The 18,373-nt window shown below is 40.5% G+C and overlaps 1 protein-coding gene across 1 annotated transcript; it reads left to right on the top strand.

Annotated features, from left to right (window-relative positions):
• Positions 1-14,260: 14,260 nt before the first annotated feature.
• Positions 14,261-17,925, top strand: LOC145440197 (uncharacterized). The gene has a single exon (XM_080317773.1). It carries the CDS (start codon positions 15,066-15,068, stop codon positions 16,785-16,787), a length of 1,722 nt encoding a protein of 573 aa, XP_080173899.1. The 5' UTR covers positions 14,261-15,065; the 3' UTR covers positions 16,788-17,925.
• The last annotated feature ends 448 nt before the right edge of the window (positions 17,926-18,373 follow it).

Raw genomic sequence — 18,373 nt, 5'->3', positions numbered from 1 at the left:
TTTGCAGCAATAATTGCTTTGCGTCCATAAATAAGAAATGTGTCATCCGAAGAGATCCGGGTTCATTTCAATATTAATATATATATTCAATTCTATACTCAAGTTCTGTACCTCGAAAAAGCAATTTAAATAAGAAACTGTTGGTAAAATTGGTATAGCACACAAATATGGGCTAGGCAATGTCGCAGTTGCCGTATGCGACGAGTCACTACTGGTGTAAGGTCACTTCACCTTCCTTCATTCAGGCGATATATGTTGCCAAAATGAGAAAATAAATTATCACGGGAAAATTTCCGATCAAACAAACCTCATATTTTCTTGTATATTGGTCTTATGGTGGCAACGACGGTTATTCGACCTTTAGAATACGCCCAACTGTAACATTCTACGCTCTTGTAAACTTCAGTCTAGATAGGCCGGTGCACCGAACTGCCAATACCAATTTCATTTGATTAATCGTGAACAATCGAATCATTATTTAAGGAGAGCACTAGCGCAACATGACATCAGCCGGGGTTGGTCAAGCAGTACATGATATAAATTCAAAAGTAAGGCACGCGATGAAATATTGATTGGCTAAATAAATCCAGTCCTATATCAAGCAGAGTAAAAGGACACCATGCTCGAAGATAACATTAGTCCCTAACACGTTTGAATGATGACTAGTGTTTGCGTAGGTCGATTGGAATCTTCCCGAAGTACGAACAATGCTGCATTTAGGACGATTTGCGCTATTGACCGACCAAGCAGTAGGCCTACTTAACTTTTGACAGCTTAGGTGGAGTAGGGTTACCATATTTTGGAATTTGGAAAAGGGAAAAGATGACACGTTTTCAAAATTTTCAGACCTAGAATACCGGAGGAAAATCCGGAATAAATGGCAAATTTTTCCTACTTCGTGGTCGGTTGACTAAATAAAAAGGTCGTCACTTCCGTTCGAACCGAAAATTTCGTATCTGGCGTCATTTATACCCATTTTCACTTGAATCTGTCCATTATCTAGGCTCTAAATTCTGTAAAGGAGGACGAATTCCCAAAAAGAAGGACATTTAGGCGTCCTCGGAGGACATATTCAAAAACCCGAAAAATGAGGACAAATCCTCCGAACGGAGGACGTTTGGTATCCCTAAGGGCGAGCAAGTTCATGTGTGGTTGTGTTGTATGTATCCTTTCGCTTGCTTGGCATAAATACCTTCTCCTGTGTCCATGATCAATTTTCACACCGTAACGTGACAAGACTCGCCCCAGCATTTTCGTCTGAAGTTATAACTTGCCGGAACATTATGTGCAGATTCAACCGTGCGGCATCAGTGGCCTGCATTCTAGAAGACACTTCCTCGCAGGGTTGTAATGACTCGAGTCATGACTCGACTCGAGTCAGACTCGAGTCACGATTTTTTTATGACTCGACTTGACTCGAGTCATTTTCTTGAAATGGGGAAATGACTCGACTCGACTCGAGTCAATATTTGGATTGACTCGACTTGTACTCGAGTCATTACGCATGACTCGACCCAAGTCATTGACTCGGCTTATTTTATATGACTTGAAGATGAAGAAATTTGCGAATCGTAATGGCTAGATCAACGCATCCGACGAATTCTGCCGACATCGCTATTTGTCACCACTGCTTTCGTTGCACTTGTCTGATATCAGATATGCCACCGTAAAAACAACAGAAAATGATACATAGTAGAAATAATGCATTGTACAAAATCGTCCAGTGATGAAGAGGTGATAGATCCTCCGCAATTAAAGTACTCAAGACTTTTCAATTATACAAGCAAACAATTGAAGCAAAGTTCAATTAGAGCCAATGAAATGACTCAGATGGTCAAGAGACTGATAAGCTCATGTGTAGACTTGAAGGCGATGATTCTTTGCATTTTTGGGCGACTAGAAAGAATGAGTATTCAATGCTCTTCAGTGTGGTTCCAAAATGCTTGTCAATTCCTGCATCTAGTGCACTAGTGAGAGAGAGAGAGAGAGAGTCTTTATTTTCATCGAACCAAAATACATAACAAACGGCAGTGATGGTGGTACAGAAAATATGCGTGCACAGTATTCGGTATTAGATAGGAATGATCGATAAGACCGTGAAGGTCATCTAGTCTGATCACACCAGCATCAAACAGGTACACTTGACTCTGAACAGTCTGGCTGTAAAGGAATGTTTAGTTAAAGGAAAATAGAAAAAAAAATTAAACAATGGTGGCAAATGATCAATGAAGCAATGTCTGGGCGAGGTAGGGCAACAGTGTTAGTGTAACGACAAGAGGTGATCAAGTAGGGCTTTTTTGAATCTATTATAAGGCAATTCACGGATATGTGGTGGTAATGCATTCCAGATGATAGGTCCCGAGTAGTCGATAGATCTCTTAGTTAGGTTGCTATTGGGTGGGGGTAAGTAGATGTTTCCTTTAGACGAGGATCTCGTGTAATGGGAATGGACATGTTTAGCAGGTATGAAAAAGTCATCAAACACAGGAGGCAGACTATTGGAAAAATATTTGTGAACAACTTTTGATACTTCGAAGCGATATAGTTCATCAACTCGCAAAATTCGATGCTTACGGTAGTAAGGCGATAAATTGGTACGTAAAGGTACAGATGAGATCAGCCGTATCGCATGCATGCATTTCCCCATACTAGGATTCCATATTGCAGGTGAGAGTGGAAAAGAGAGAAGTAGATGGTTCGTAGCACTGATCTGGAAACCAAAGATTGGAGACGGGTCATTATTCCCACACACCGAGCTAGTTTTGATATTGTGCATTCAATATGCTGCTTCCAAGACAATTTGGAATCAATGGTGACGCCGAGATATTTTGCAGAGTCACATATTGAGATTTGTTTATGATTGATGTTCACAGTGAAATTATGACTGGCATTATTTAAAACGAGCATCTCGGTCTTATCTGCATTCAAACTTAGTATGTTTGCTTGGAGCCATCTCGACACTTTTGGGAGTTCCATATTCACAGATGCATGCAAACCATCGACAGTGGTACGTGTATTCAGTAGATGTGGATTCATTCTACGGCCATGCCGCTTTGACATATCTGAGGATCTCCTTTCCACATTAGTATTTTTGAGGTGTAACTCATTGATTTGATCTGCTGTCTGTGAAAACACACAATGCCGCTCGTCCATTTGACGTTTTGTTAGGTATGTGCATTGTGCACGTGAGTATAATAATGAATGGCTAATGTTGTGTGATGTTTGTACAATATGGCTGCTCTAAAATAACTTCTTTTTTATTTTACTGGGTGGTTACTTGATAAAATTGTTATGTTGCATAAAAGGAACACTGAATCTGGCTTAATTTAAAAAAAGTGGAATCAATGATGTGAGAGGAGAATATTTTGGATTTGAAAATAAATGGAGTATTTTAGTGAGAAATTCTTTCTTATAATATAATTACATAGTAGTAAGCCGACTATTTTTTCATATCCAAAACATTCTACTTTAATAACTTCACTTTTTCTAGTTGAAATTGAGTCAAATTTGCTATGAATCATATTTTTATACAATGTAACAATATCATGAGATAGCCGGTAAAATTCTAAAATCTCTATTTGTAATTAGTCTAAAATTTTCTTTCATAGCATTGCTTTCTACTGGTTGGAATTGAGCCAAATTTGATTTTTTAGGCAATCTAGCAATTTTAAGAAGTAGCCAGAAAATTTGAAAAAATGTTTTTGAACAGCCCCATTGTACAATTATTTATCCAATGCTGTAACTGCGATGTAGTCTGTAATGCAATTGGGAAAACCTTTCGTATAATCAAAAGGTATCTATGTTCTGTTGTCACTGCACAATGCACATAGTTGCATGCACGCTTTTACAGCATGCTGGCCTGTTGTAAATACCTCTACATAAACATGCATCTATATTGATTCTCTATCAACTAGTATCTTGACGTGAATTTGTTGGTTCTCTATCAGATAGTATGTAGACGTGAAATCGTTGGTTCTCTATCAGCTATTCGTGAGCTATCGTCGATGTGCCCATAACAAAAACTGAATGCTTGTATTGGTGATGTATCAGACTGACAAGAGAGATATTTGATTTTAAGTTCTAAGATTAGTAAAGTTATATTTAGCATCGGTAAATGAGGCAAGGACCTGTCCGTTATCTGCCTAAATAAACACGTGCCAAGACTCTGATAGGGACAAAATGAGCATGTTTCGCAAACAAGGAATTCGATATCACCCAAGCAGGATTGAAAACATGAGTTGAACATGACTTCAATACTGTGACTTGGACTCGACTCGAGTCATAACACCATGACTCGGACTTGACCCTTTAAACGGTGACTTGGACTCGGACTCGAGTCTGTGATGAATTGAAAATGACTCGACTCGACTCGAGTCAAAACCACAAAAGTATGATTGACTCGTGACTCGGAACCATGTGAGTTGGTTACAACCCTGCTTCCTCGGCTAAAGCGGTCGCATAGGTTCACGCAGGGTTTTGGAACAGTCGTAAATTTTAAACTGCTCCAGCTGCGGCTCCGGAACTCTCTTCTATAATGAATTAGCTCCGGCTCAAAGCTCCGGAGCTAATTGATACCACTGCTCCGGCAACCATGGTTTGGCTGTAGCCGTCGCAAGCAAGGGGCTATCATTCTGTGAGGGTATGCAAAGTCCTGTGACGTAATAATTACTTCGTGTCGTCGGTCGATGACGTCACATCCGCACGAGAACGCAATTTACTACATGACATTGCATGTACAATGTACATTGTACACATGATACAGCATTAAAGTAGTGACGTGATATTTTAATACCGGCATTGCGCTCTTAAATATCACGCCATACAGTCAAACTTAATCTTGAAATGATACGATTTGTTCAGATGTAACTGTAGAAATGAGCGCATGTCGCGACCTTATCAGCAGAAATCCACCCTTTACCAAATATACCCAATGGCTTCAAATTCGATATTGGTGCGCTCGTTACCAGTCCGTCGTCGATCAAGTTTAGTGGAATATAGAACAGTGGTCCCCCTTCAAACGAATCGTACGAACTTAATTAAATGTCGGGCACTGTACAAGTCGGTGACCAATTATACTGCAAGCCCGCAAGTGACATTGCGCGACTATTCAAGAATACCAATGTACCAAGCAGACAAGAATGCATACATAAAATTGATTATTGGAAATTGTAAAGTGCGCATGCACTCACTAATTGCCCGCTTACATTCAAAACCAGGGCAGGGTTCGAACACCTCATTGACCAGCCCGCATCGTGCTATGCGGACTATAATAGCGATCTGGATTGCTTCGATGTATTTCTCTTCATCTGTTCGCAAATCGTTACTGGAGTAAACAACGATCGTGCGCTTGAATGAATTTAAATTAATTGGCAAAAACGATTACACATTACCCAATTAGGCGCTACGATTGAAAAACTATAAAGCAAGAACGAGAATTTGCTCGTCCGATTCAGAAAGGAGAGTGGTCGAGACAATGTTTCTAGGCGTCTGGCATACACGTCTCTAAATCGATACGTGCAGCAATGCTTCCTAAATACTTGGAGGTTATGTAGAATGCTGTTTTAAGCTGTTTGAAGGAATCTTATAGTGTGTATGCATAGTAGGGCTGTTCAAAAATAACTTTTTTTTCCTGATTCCAGCCATTCACTGATTAAATTATCAGGTTGCCACAACAAAGGCTGCACACCAAATTTGGTTCAATTCGAACATGTCTAAGCGTCCGCAGAGCCAATTAAAATTTTTAATTTACTACGTAAAATAAAAAAATAAAAAATTTCCAATTTTTTTCTCAACCCCATGAAAATGTTGAGATGTCTTCAAAGACCATGCAAATGAAATTTGAGTCAATTCCAACCAGTAGAAACGGAGTTATTTGAGTTTTTCGTTGATATTTCTCGGATTATCCACCAATCAAGGATAATTGGAGAATTATCAACGAAAAACTCCAATAACTCCACTTCTACTGGTCCGAATTGAGTCAAATTTTATTTGCATCGTCTCTGAAGACAGCTCAACAATTTCATGGGGTTGACAGAAAAATTTGAAAATTTTTTTTTTTCAATTTTCCTGTATAAATTAAAAATTTTAATTGGATCCGCGGAGCCCTATACTTGTTAGAATTGAACCAAATTTGGTGTGCAGCGTTTTTTAAGGTAACCTGACGATTTAATCACTGAATGGCTGGAATCCGGAAAAAAAAAGTTATTTTTGAACAGCCCTAATGCATAGTGTATGTATAGTGTATAGTGTATCTTATAGTATTTTGCAACTTTTCTGCAGTTTTTCATGCTACTTTTTTGTTTTTCCATGAAACCTTTTTTACGTTTTTTCGATTTTTCATGCAACTAACTTTTTATTGAAAATATTTGGCACTATATGTAAATAGATCACTTGATTATGTCACTGTCATTTGAATTTGCTGTCCTTTCTAATTTGACGTACGTTCAGGCTAGACCGGCGAAAATTATATTTTCACTGGGTCAATTTCTCCAGCATATTGATTTTGTTGAAGTCACTAACGCTGAGTTTTGCTATAGTGCCTTGGATACGGAAAGATTCGAACATCGCATATCCTAATATTGCCAAGGAAATTGTCCATAACTGTAACTTTCGTGAAAAATAAATGCAACTTTCCACGGATTTGACTGCAACAAAAACTTGTCCCACTAATTAGGTATATGGCTCGTCTCACACAAGCATCAATCCCTTTTTGTGACATGCATGGTTTTCATTCTTTTTCGAACAAGACAATTGGCCATCGGTGTTGTGATGATTACGAATTTAAGGGTATTCTTATAATACAGTAATTACGACGTAAGCGCTACGAATACAGCCTACCCAGGGTCGGCGCATGTGTATAAACAAACAAGCAATTAAACATTGTTACTGGTTAGTTAGAAATGGTGGTGCCAACGAGGCAACAATTCTGAATTTGTAATGTGAATTCAGCCATCAGTACAAGCATAGCGTCTTATGCAATACATCAGAGCCGGAGCTACTGTTCATAGAACCGGCTCCAGCTCCGGCTCCTCTTGATTTTTAGAGCTTTGAATCTAGCTCCATCTCCGCTGAAAATACACGGCTCCGGGGCTCCGGCTCCTTGCTCCGGTTCTCAAGCCCTGGTCACAGGGAGTATTCATTTCTGCAAAACATTTGGTCGCAGTTGGAATCGGAAAATTATGAACTATCGCATTCCTAACAAAATGCATTACTGCCGACAGCTTTAATAAGATATGTAAAGCTCACCAGCTTTCTATGGTCGAACAATAATAATAGCGAGCCAGAATTGGATGATGCTTTCAACATGCTATTCCATCGTAGATTCAAGGCAATTAGGAAAATGCCATATCATGTTGTATTCATCAGCTCTGTTTTACCATTCCCTTTATCCTATAATCAATTCGTGCACCAACAAATTTCCTGAAACGATATGAACAGAATATGTTTGTTGATGTTGGAATTGGGCAATACTTCCGAATTCCGATACCTAAGTGTTGGAGGATTACCTAGGCTCCTCCTCGTCACCTCATCCGTGTCAGCGGTGTCTTACAAAAGCCTAGAGGTGGACCGTGCTATAAGCCGGCAGTTACGGAAAATAAGAAGAATATCGGCCTGGTGTAAATGACCATAGCAGTCGGCACACCATGAATACCCCAAAAAAACAAATCACATCGATCACCAATTGCACCATACGCGAAGCATCACATCAACTACTCGGAATAGCACAATATCTAAATACTCTTCTTTATTATTGCAGATTCATTTAGTCAGAGATTGCTGGCCTGGTAGATGCCTGCAAGTTGCGACATAAAATGCTTTTCATCTATGGATCCATGGCAATTTGAAATGCCACATCCTGTTGAATTCATCAACGATCTTTTCTAGTTCATTTGGTCATGAAACAAGCTTGGAGTACATCCCAGATTGAGTAATTTCTGCAACGGCAGTTTTGCTGATTCGATACGAAGATCCATTTGTTTGATATAAGTCGCCATTCATCAATATCAGCAAAACAAGGATATAGAACACTGTTCCAGACAGGGATTTTCTGGCACTTATCATAATCTGACTCAATGCAAGCTTGGCCGAAACCGTATTTCCTATTTTATATGGACAAACACTAAAAATTAAGTAGTTTCGTCTAGTGCAGTGGTTCCCAACGTGGGCGATTTGGCGATCTAGGGGGGCGAAAATGACGAAGGGGGCGACAGGGGGGCGAAAATGGACAAAGGGGGCGACGGGGGACGAAAATAGCGAAGGGGGCGACAGGGGGGCGATGACGCGAAAAAACGGCTGACCTTTTTTTTTTTTTTTTTTTTTTTTTTTTTAGTCATCCACCTAGCAATGCGGAGCGAAAAAACGTTATTTTCAGCTCTGAGCGGTGAAAGATGACCTTTTTTATTTTTTTTTAGTCAACCCGCCGGTGATTACAGTCTGTATGCCCAATTATCGGTGCACAAAATTTGGGGGGCGATGATCGGTGTTGACCTTGAAAAGGGGGCGATGGGTCGAAAAAGGTTGGGAACCACTGGTCTAGTGGTATGACATGCAGAGGTGGTCAGTAACGAAGTACTTCTACTTTTTCGAAGTACTCAAGTAGTTTTCCTCTACTTTTGCTACTTACTCAAGTAGATCTGATTTTCGCTACTTCTACTTCTACTTCGTGATATTTTGTGATCTACTTACTTACTTTTCGCTATTTTCAGTTTGTCAAGTAGAAGTAGTTTAATCCCCAATAAGAAAGATAGCCTAAGGAATTTCGGGGCTGTTTTCACGTCGTTCCAACATTTAATTTTCATAAAAGTCATGTAATACCCAAAATTTTCGTTGCGCTTCGCGCACAGTAGATATGGTCTGCCAAATATGTTTTAACGGAAGTATCGCTGAATATAATTTAGATACCGGGTTGCATGGTTACGTTCACACCGCATTGTTGCCTATATGAAATATTTCATCACAGTAATGATGGCCTCGCATAACGTTTGAAGCTATCGTTTCGCAATCTTGCAATAACCTATTATACTTAGCAGACCATGACGTGTCCTAATCTGGAAAAGTGGACATTGACTTTTTTTAACGTTAGACCTATTTTAGCAGACCACCGTTGAAACTTTCTGGACAAAAGACATGAAGTATTTCCGCTTTTTAGAAGTAAAATTTGTATTTTTCTTTCAATGACGAGTATTATACGTAGTTCTAATCATAATTTCAGTTTTTTTGTCTGGAATACATGTTGAAGTATAAAAGCAAGTGTATAGTCATGTCTTATATTTTCTGAAAATAAAGCTATACACTATATACCAATTACACGATCTGCCATAATTTTTAATTAACGTAATTGCGCAAAGTTTTAAAGCCGTATCCGACACAACTTCTCCGTATTGCTCTTCGACTGAACTTGGAGCCTTATAATATGGGGGAGGGTGCCATGCCATATTATCTAAAACGGGGTGTTCGAGTGAACAAAGAAAGTATCGCATTCCATATCAATACTATCATTTACATCCCATAGTATGGACGACTGCTTATTCTGTCAAACATTGACACCTCCTGGGATACATCAATATGAATCGAGCTCTATACACCTTCCGCGTACCTCAATTTGCAGCTTTTGAGAGTCAATGCGAACGAATTACGACTATTTTCAAAACTACTTACTTACTTGAGTAGATTTAAAGTCAGTCAATTCTACTTCTACTTCAAGTAGTTTTAGGTTGCTTACTAAAGAAGTACTTCTACTCGTACTTGAGTAGATTTTTTCGTCGCTACTTCTGCTTCTACTTGAGTAGCTTTCTTGACTACTTTGACCACCTCTGATGACACGTGACAGGAAAACATGTATTTTTGAAGCATCCGAGTTAATAAAGTATTTCTGGACCAAAACTATTTTGTAGCGCTCCATGAACACTTGAACAATGAACACTGCATAGGACTGCACTGCATGGTCGGTAATTTCTTTACCGAAATGACATTCCATAGATTGCCTTGTTCAACATGTTTTTGATGCCGAAACAACAAACTATTGAAAATATGTTCTTCGCTAATAAAATATAATAGGACTCCTGGTCTCTGGTGCAAATGCTTATATCTCCGTCACTGCACTATTCGACTTGGTGAACCAATGATATTCGAGTACCTGAATCGTTGTGGTCACCCCTTGGGCCCCTGTGCGACAGCTAGCATGCACAAAATAGATCTGCAGCTAGCATTCACAAAATAGATCTACAGCTAGCATGCACAAAATAGATATACAGCTATAGCATGCGCAAAATAAATTTACCGGACCAAGACAGACGGATTGGATGACGGCCTAGTTGACTACAAAATGCTGGGCATTAGCAATCCTGTTTTAGGAATTCAAAATAGCGATCCTGAATTTTAGGTCAAAGCCAGTGTGATGTAGCACGGTACGTCAAGCATACAGCTACCATACTTTTCCCCTTTTAAGAGGATTTGTCGTCTGCGGGAGCTGTGCCGGAAAGTTGACCCTCTTCTGTTTTAGTCAACCGACCACGAAGTGGGAGAAAGATACCATTATTCAGGTTCCTCCGGTATTGCAATTTGAAAAAGTGTCCTCTTTTCACATTTCCAAAATATGGTAACCCCATCAGTTTAGCATAATGGTGTGCCAAGACGGTTCATACTGTCACGTTTATGTGTAGTGAAGAAAATCTTTGATATGCCGTGCAGTGTGCACAGAACACCGACGCCATATTGGCAAGCCGGTACCATGTCTATAACATAGGCTCCTTGAGGCTTCTCGTGGCTTCAATATTGGGTGAACTCACGTTGTCTTTTCCCAGGATTATATCAAATGGGTTAATCTCAACGCCAAAAGCAGTAGCTCGCGTTACATATCTCTTGCGACGTGTACTCAACGGCACCGGCATCGCGACCACCGACTACTTCATTCTATCTCGAGTCCGCGCAGCGATAAGCTTCGCTACGCCACGACTAAACGCTCGGCAAGCGTTTTCGAGCGAAGTGAAACGAAGCGAAGTGAAGCATAATGAGGCGCACAAAATTATAAAAAACAAACATACCTTTCGCCTTCAGGGTAAACAAGTGTCCCTCGGCCATAAGTCTACCAGTATGTGTCACGAAGACTCACTTTCAAAATGTGGTTAATGCTTTGATACTCGAGTTTATTGGTTCTTCATCTCCCACCTCGCTGTATGAACAGGTCGTCTGCAGTAATATACTGTGGTGCGAAGTGAACCAATATTATCGAGTATAGAGACAGATCCTCATCCGCAGTTAGAACGGTACAGATACAGAATCTCATCAGCACAGATACCATGTAACTTGCCTAGGCATGCACACCGAATGAAAAGCAGTATGAGATGACATAGAGATGAGAAGCGAAGAAATTGCACTGGCATTTGTCGGTAGGAACAGTCGACATGTCAGAACTTATAGTCTGGTAATCTTTCGCGATATTCAGAATTTGTCTGTATACTCAATAGGACCTGCCTGCATTTTGACTTGTAATTGGGCAAATGGGCATGCTCCACGAATGTCAGTTCAGTACCGGTTCATTTGATATAGATCGATGTGCTTTATTGTAATTTGCTAAACATGAGAAAATAGGCCGACTAGGTTGCGCGTGAGTATTCAGATTTCACTCGACAGCTTCTTTGAGGTACAGAACTCTAATATCAAAGATTTTTAGATTCTAGAAATAGTACATCGAACGCTCTCGTATTCGACATTTCGTGCTGGTGACGTCATACTTTGTGTTACCATTGTTGATATACGCTGTGCTTTCGAATTCTCTACTAGTTGTTGACGATTACCCCTGACGAGTGTCAGCCGAAAATATTCGGGTTCATTTCAATATGAATATACTATTCAATTGTAGGTTTCACTGGCTATGTGATAAAATTGTTAGGTTGGGGGAAACAACGCTACACACAAAGTTTGACTCAATTCCAGCCAATAGAAGCGATTTTCTTGACAGACTAACAATTTTACGGGTTTGACAAAAAAATTCGAATTTTTTTTTGTTTGTTTTTTAATGATATAATCGCTTTTACTGGTTGGAATTGGGCCAAAGTTCGCGTGCAGCGTTGTTTTCACCAACCTAACAATTTCATCACAAAGCCTGTGAAATCTGAAGAAAAAGTTTTTTTTTTGAACGGCCCTAATGCAGGCCCACTTAATGCGGTCTTGAAGTAGTCGTTGAATAATTTAAGCCGGGTGTACGCCATACAAGAGTGTGACTAGTTTCATCGGTTCGTTTTCGCACGTAATTCGATCTGTCGAGCGTTATGTAGCAAAGAGGATATCAAATGTGACGTTTGGTTAGCGCTTATTAGGTTGCAATGATTGTTTACCGCAGTGGTTCTTAACCTTTTTTCCTCCAGCGTCCCCTTTCAAAAATTATCGTGCTCCAGCGCCCCCAACCTCATATTGTAAGGAATGTAATAAAGACAATGAGTAGGAGGGAGGGCCGTAACAGCACTTCATCAACCCCCCTAAAAACGATTGCCTTGCGCACCCATAGCGTGATAAGCCAAACTGCTGAAGGCTTTGCCCCCAAGAACCCCGTAGCGTGATTTCGATGGTCAGCAAAGTTTGTGTGGCCTGGTACGCAAAAATTTCTATAATGCATGAATGAATAGGTGGTATTTACATATATAAGTCGCTATAAACTTTTCATCCTCTCAGCCCACGTAATCAGATTTACCAGTAGCGCTGAGTGAGCTGTTGTATGGGAAAGTAAAGGGCATGCAATTAATAATTAAACATATTTGGGCGTGCCCATAGGTACAATTAATTCGTTACCAGGGCCGTAACAGCACCTCGTCAGCCCCCCCAAAAAACGTTGGTCTTGCCCCCCCCATCGAGTGTTAAACCAAACTTCCGAGGGGGTTTCGCCCCCAGACCCCCTTTCAGCAATCCGCTATTTGCTGAAACTAGTCATCTACATTGGGTGTCCAATTACTGAGGCAGCAATATATTCTCGCCTAGACGCGCGAAGCGCGAAAAATTTCACTAATTAATGATTGAATTGGTCAATATGATCGGGAATTGCATGTATATTGAGATCAATTGTTATCCTCTCTCTGCTCGCGTAAACAGATTTACCGGTAAAGCTGACTGATGTGTGATTGAAAAGGTAGGACCCCTCAATAATAAATATACATCTTCGGGCGTATACCCGTTGGCAGGACCGAAACAGCACTTCATCAGGCTCCCGAAAAACTTGGGTATTGGGATCCCATAGGGTGATAAACCGACCGCCCCCCATCACGTCGTTCGCTTTTGTCGGGAATCAGCTGTACTGTTTAGCGAGCCAGTGCGAAGCGCGAAAACTTTCGATAATTCATAATTTAATCGGTCAGTGAGAATTCCTTATATATTGCTATCAATTTCTTGTCCTCTCTGCTCACGTTACCAGATTTAGCGGTAGAGCTGAGTGAGGTGCAATGTTCCCTCCAAGCCGCGCACGTGCGCAGTGCACGGTGGTATCTTTGCACAAAAAATCTACGTTGCGCACAACAAATTCGAAGTTATGACCTTTTTTAATCGTTACGCACTGTTGTTCAAGGGTCAGCGCAGACTGTGCGCAGACTCATCAAAACTTAGAGAGAACATTGTGAGGTGTCTTGGAAACTGTAGGGCCCGTAACTGATAATTAAACATATTCGGGCGGGCGAACCCGTTGGTATGACTTCGTTGCATGATGTTATTTCGTGACCTCCTGTCTGCTATATCAAATAATATAGAATCGCCCAACAGGGATATCACCCAACAGGAATATCTAGTTTTAGATATCCCTGTCGCCCAATCGTACTAAACTAAAAGACGCACACGATTTCAGAGTGGTATTTCTTCACTTGCATATAATTTTTCCCTGCCAGATGGAATTCGTCTTCCGGGGTTCAGATTGCCAAGACAGGAACATTCGGTGCCAGTCATTTAGGCGCACATGGACAATTAAACTTATATGTATTTTATAGGCTATATATAACGAAGTTTTCGGTGTTAATTTACTCTGAATACTCATTAGGGATATGTCCTACTACCACATCATCTACTGTGAAGCTATTTTTCTCCAGCGCCCCCCATACCATACCGCCCCCCATATCGCCGCCTGAGCGTTTCCGCCCCCTTCAAAATCGCCAGCGCCCCTTGGGGCGCGCGGGAGACGAAGTTAAAAACCACTGGTTTACCGCGATAGAATATCCAGTGTAAATATTGGCGGTAAAAAGCTTATTTGTTGGCTGCCGTGCGTTTCGTCGGTCTGTGTTACTCTCCGAGCAACAAGAAAATACGGAGTCGTTGGGCGTCAATCGTGATACGGGTGTCCTGTGTTCTTGCAGCTAAAGATAACTCAGACTCTCAGAGTATTCACTACGTATAATGGCGTATTCAGGGGTGAGCTTTATAGGTCAACACTCCTTCCATTTAAAACTACTCCTACTAAAGCCTATGTGGAAAACCGATGATCCAAATCTGATAACAAATAATTGTCAAGTTCTTTCGGGATTGAGTCTAGTTAGTTGTGAATTTTTAAAGGTCGTTTGTTCTAGTGGAGAGTTTCGAAAATCAAGTTTTTTGTACAAGTCAAGCCATTGCTATTTCAGAGTCATCACTACTATAGGACATAGTCAGACCCCATGTAATCGTGAGACAGGGGATCTTTTGAGTTGGAAGTTACATTATAGTGTCACCGCACGTATATTGCACTATTTTATTAAAGGACTGTCTAACGAGCATACAGTGGTTTGACACAGGAGTTTCACCTCTGTTAATTACTAAAATTTACCCCAGTTTCTCCGGTTTCTCAGACCTGACTTCGAGCGTTTTAGCGTCGTGAATATCGGTATCGACGTCACAGACTTGTTACTGATGGATAGTCGGGCGGACGGTCAGCATTGCTTCGCGGAGCGCGTGTTTGAAACTCCATGTTTAACACTGACATCATTTTCTGTTATAGTAGTAATAGTCTGACATGCAAGTCAAGCAATAGGCTAAACATGCCATTTCTTTCTGCTACCGTGATCATCCCATGTTATCGAATAACATTTGAACTGTAATGGTGAGTAAATTCAACAAGCATGTCACAAAGTGACAAGGATGGAAAGAACTGCTCCTGCGAAATTTGCGGTAAAGAATTTACTGAAGAAGATGCGATGGAAAAACACGTGGAAATCCACGTGGGTGCTCCTGAGCATATATGTGAAATATGTGCGAGAGGGTTTCGTTGGAGACACAGTTTACAAAATCATCTGTCAATTCATTTCGGCGTGAAGAATTTTGTTTGCGGGATTTGTGACAAAGCATTTGCTTACAATAGTGTTTTGAAGGAACACATGCTAATCCACACTGACCGCAAGGAATATCGATGTGAAATATGCGGGAAGAATTATCGCACTAACGCAACTCTTAAAAGACATTCGGAATATCACAGCGACATCAAACATCCGTGCTCGATATGCAATAGGGAATTCCTTGATAAATATGGTTTGAAGGAGCACCTACAAACGCATTTTGGTATCAAGAATTTCGTATGCCAGATTTGCGACAACGCTTATACTCACAATTCGTCGCTGAAACGACACATGAGAACGCATTTTGACAAAAGGATGTTGCTAAAAGAATATAACTGTGAAATATGCGGAAAAGAGTATGATCAAAAAGGTCATTTTACACGACATAAAGTAATACACAGCGGCATAAAACTGCATTCATGTATGGTATGCCAGAAGGAATTCTACTACAAAGCCAATCTGAGATCACACATGCGAATTCATGCCGAAGTTGAAAAAACATTCGTCTGCGCAATCTGTGGTAAAGCTTTTACGACGATTCCCACGTTGAGAGAACACGCTTTGAAACATACTGTCCGGAAAGAGTATAGTTGTGAAGTTTGCGGGATGGAGTTTCATAGAAAGTCTGCGATAAAATCGCACATGCTGATTCACACCGAAGTCAGAAAACATCGCTGCAATATTTGCGATATGGCATTTCGCCGAGAAGAGACTTTACGATCTCATCTTAACGGTCATTCCGATGTAAGAAAATTTGAGTGCGAGATATGTGGCAAAGCATTTTGTCGCCGTGCTTCTGTGACGCAGCATATGAAAATCCTTATAGACGCCAGAGAATATCGTTGCGATGTCTGTGGTATGAACTTCCGTACCAAGTCCGTACTGAAGACACATTCGTTAATACACAAGGACGTCAAGCAACATCGCTGTGCGATATGCGGGAAGGAATTCTTTCAGAAATGCCAACTGGAATCGCACATGCGAATGCATTTAGATATAAAAAAGTTAGTTTGCGAGATTTGTGGAAGAGCATTTGGTGGCAGTTCTGGTTTGAGAAGACGTATGAAAATGCACTTCGATCTGAAAGACTTCAAATGCGATGTATGCAACAAAGCATTCCGTCGCAAAGGACGGTTAACTGCTCACATGCAAGATCATACTGGTATGAAAAAATACGTATGCGACATATGTGGTAAGGGATTTAATCTCAATTTCAACATGAAAAAGCACATGAAAATTCATTCTGACATAAAGGAATATAAATGTGACATATGTGGAAAGTGCTTTCGTACTAAGAGAGATATGAACAGACATCGAATATGTCACTCTGGTGCGAAGCAAGAACGATGTCATATATGCGATCGGAAGTTCCATTTAAAAACAGCTTTGAAAACGCATATGCTAATCCACTACAATATCAAACGATTTTGCTGTGAGATCTGTGGGCAAGCATGCGTCCAACACGGTAACTTAATGAGTCACATGGAGATCCATTTCGGTGTCCGATAATATGGTTCTTAAATTAGTGAGAATCTTCCACTACACAGACACTACGATATCAAAATATTTTGCTGCGAGTTGAGCGGAGATGTATTCATTCGAAATGAGATCCTAGAACATCACATGATGACTCATGTAGGATCCAGAGAAAACGGTTCTTAGGTCTTTGGCGACCAATTTCGTAAATAAGGGCGCATCTGAACCCAATTTTATTACGGCAGAAGAGGCTGATGCTATTGAAATTATGGTAGGAAGGAATGTAATGATGAATTCAATTGAATGAATGATATTGATAAACAGACACGCATTCCCGAAAAGAATATCTAATTGAATGGCTCATTCATTTAAAAAAAACAAAAACCTTTATTTTTGAGAATTTCATCTGCCGCTACTGCGATTTCAATGGTGTCCGGTCAATACCGAGAAAACCATTACGGACACGCCATTGCCGAGAATTGATACAACCGACAATGGACAATACAGAGAATGAAACGTATGCAATGCAGCCATGTTATCCATATGTACAGGTCGTGTGTATGTGCATCACGGCTTTGCCCCATTCGGTGTCGATTCTAGGGTATAACTTTTCGACAATTACCATCTCTGTAAGCTAGAGTATCGGCATTAGCCATTTTCGGTAAATGTCCATTCTTGGTGGTGTATATTCCCGGTAATGTCCATTCTTTGTGGTGTCCATTCTCGGTAATATCAATTCTCGGTAAAGTCCATTCTCGGTAATGACCTTTCTCGGTACTGGTTTTCTCAGTATTGGTATAGAACCATTTCAATTCTGCAAGACGATTTGATGGTATTCAAATGATTGTTGTATGAAAAATCGTACTTAACCCCGTTGCCAATTACCGATTTTTTAATGTGGCGAAACATCAATACGGCACTCTTCGATTCAGGACCATATATAGCTGTGAAAAGTCATTACAATGTTTCTGTCATGATACCGTTGTGTTCGTGCATTTACTCTGCTGCTACCATTTGACTCTGCCTTGTAGCCTATAGCACGAGTAGTTAGTGCCAACTAGTATCATAATCCTATTTATATCATGTATTCCGTGATCTATTCGTATTCTGTTCTCCGGTGCTTCGTGATTACTGTTGTTAAAGATTAAATACAACGGGTTGCTAAATCAAAGTTGGTATTATATATTCATTTTCTGATGAGACCTCGACCGCGGCAAAACGATATTTAGGAAATTATCTAGTAGGGGTGTGGGTACAGGACCGAAAAAGCACTTCGTTAGTACATCCCTCCAAAACGTTTGTCTTTGGCCCCCATAGGGAGATAAACCAAACTTATGGGAGGGATGAACGCTCCAGATATTCCTTCAGGCTGTACTTTTTGCCAACTTGTTTGCACCAATGTGCTTTCTTGGTAATAATGCAGGGGCGAGCAACATACGGCCCGACGACAGTTTTCCGTCTTAAATGATAATGTGGTTGGCGGCCCCTGTCTTTCGAGATTCCCCACTACTTGCTACATGCATCATATTTTAGTGACTGTATGTTATTATACACTTGTATGCGCAGCGAGCGAGGGTGGAGCTTACGGGTAAGTTCGTCGAAGCGAGAAGAATTTCATT

This window comes from Botryllus schlosseri, chromosome 6, assembly GCF_051294905.1.
Source record: "Botryllus schlosseri isolate E-star chromosome 6, Bs_hap1, whole genome shotgun sequence".
NCBI classification, from domain to species: Eukaryota; Metazoa; Chordata; class Ascidiacea; order Stolidobranchia; family Styelidae; genus Botryllus; species Botryllus schlosseri.
The sequence above is the reverse complement of the archived record's forward strand: the minus strand, read 5'-3'. Positions and strand labels throughout refer to the sequence as shown.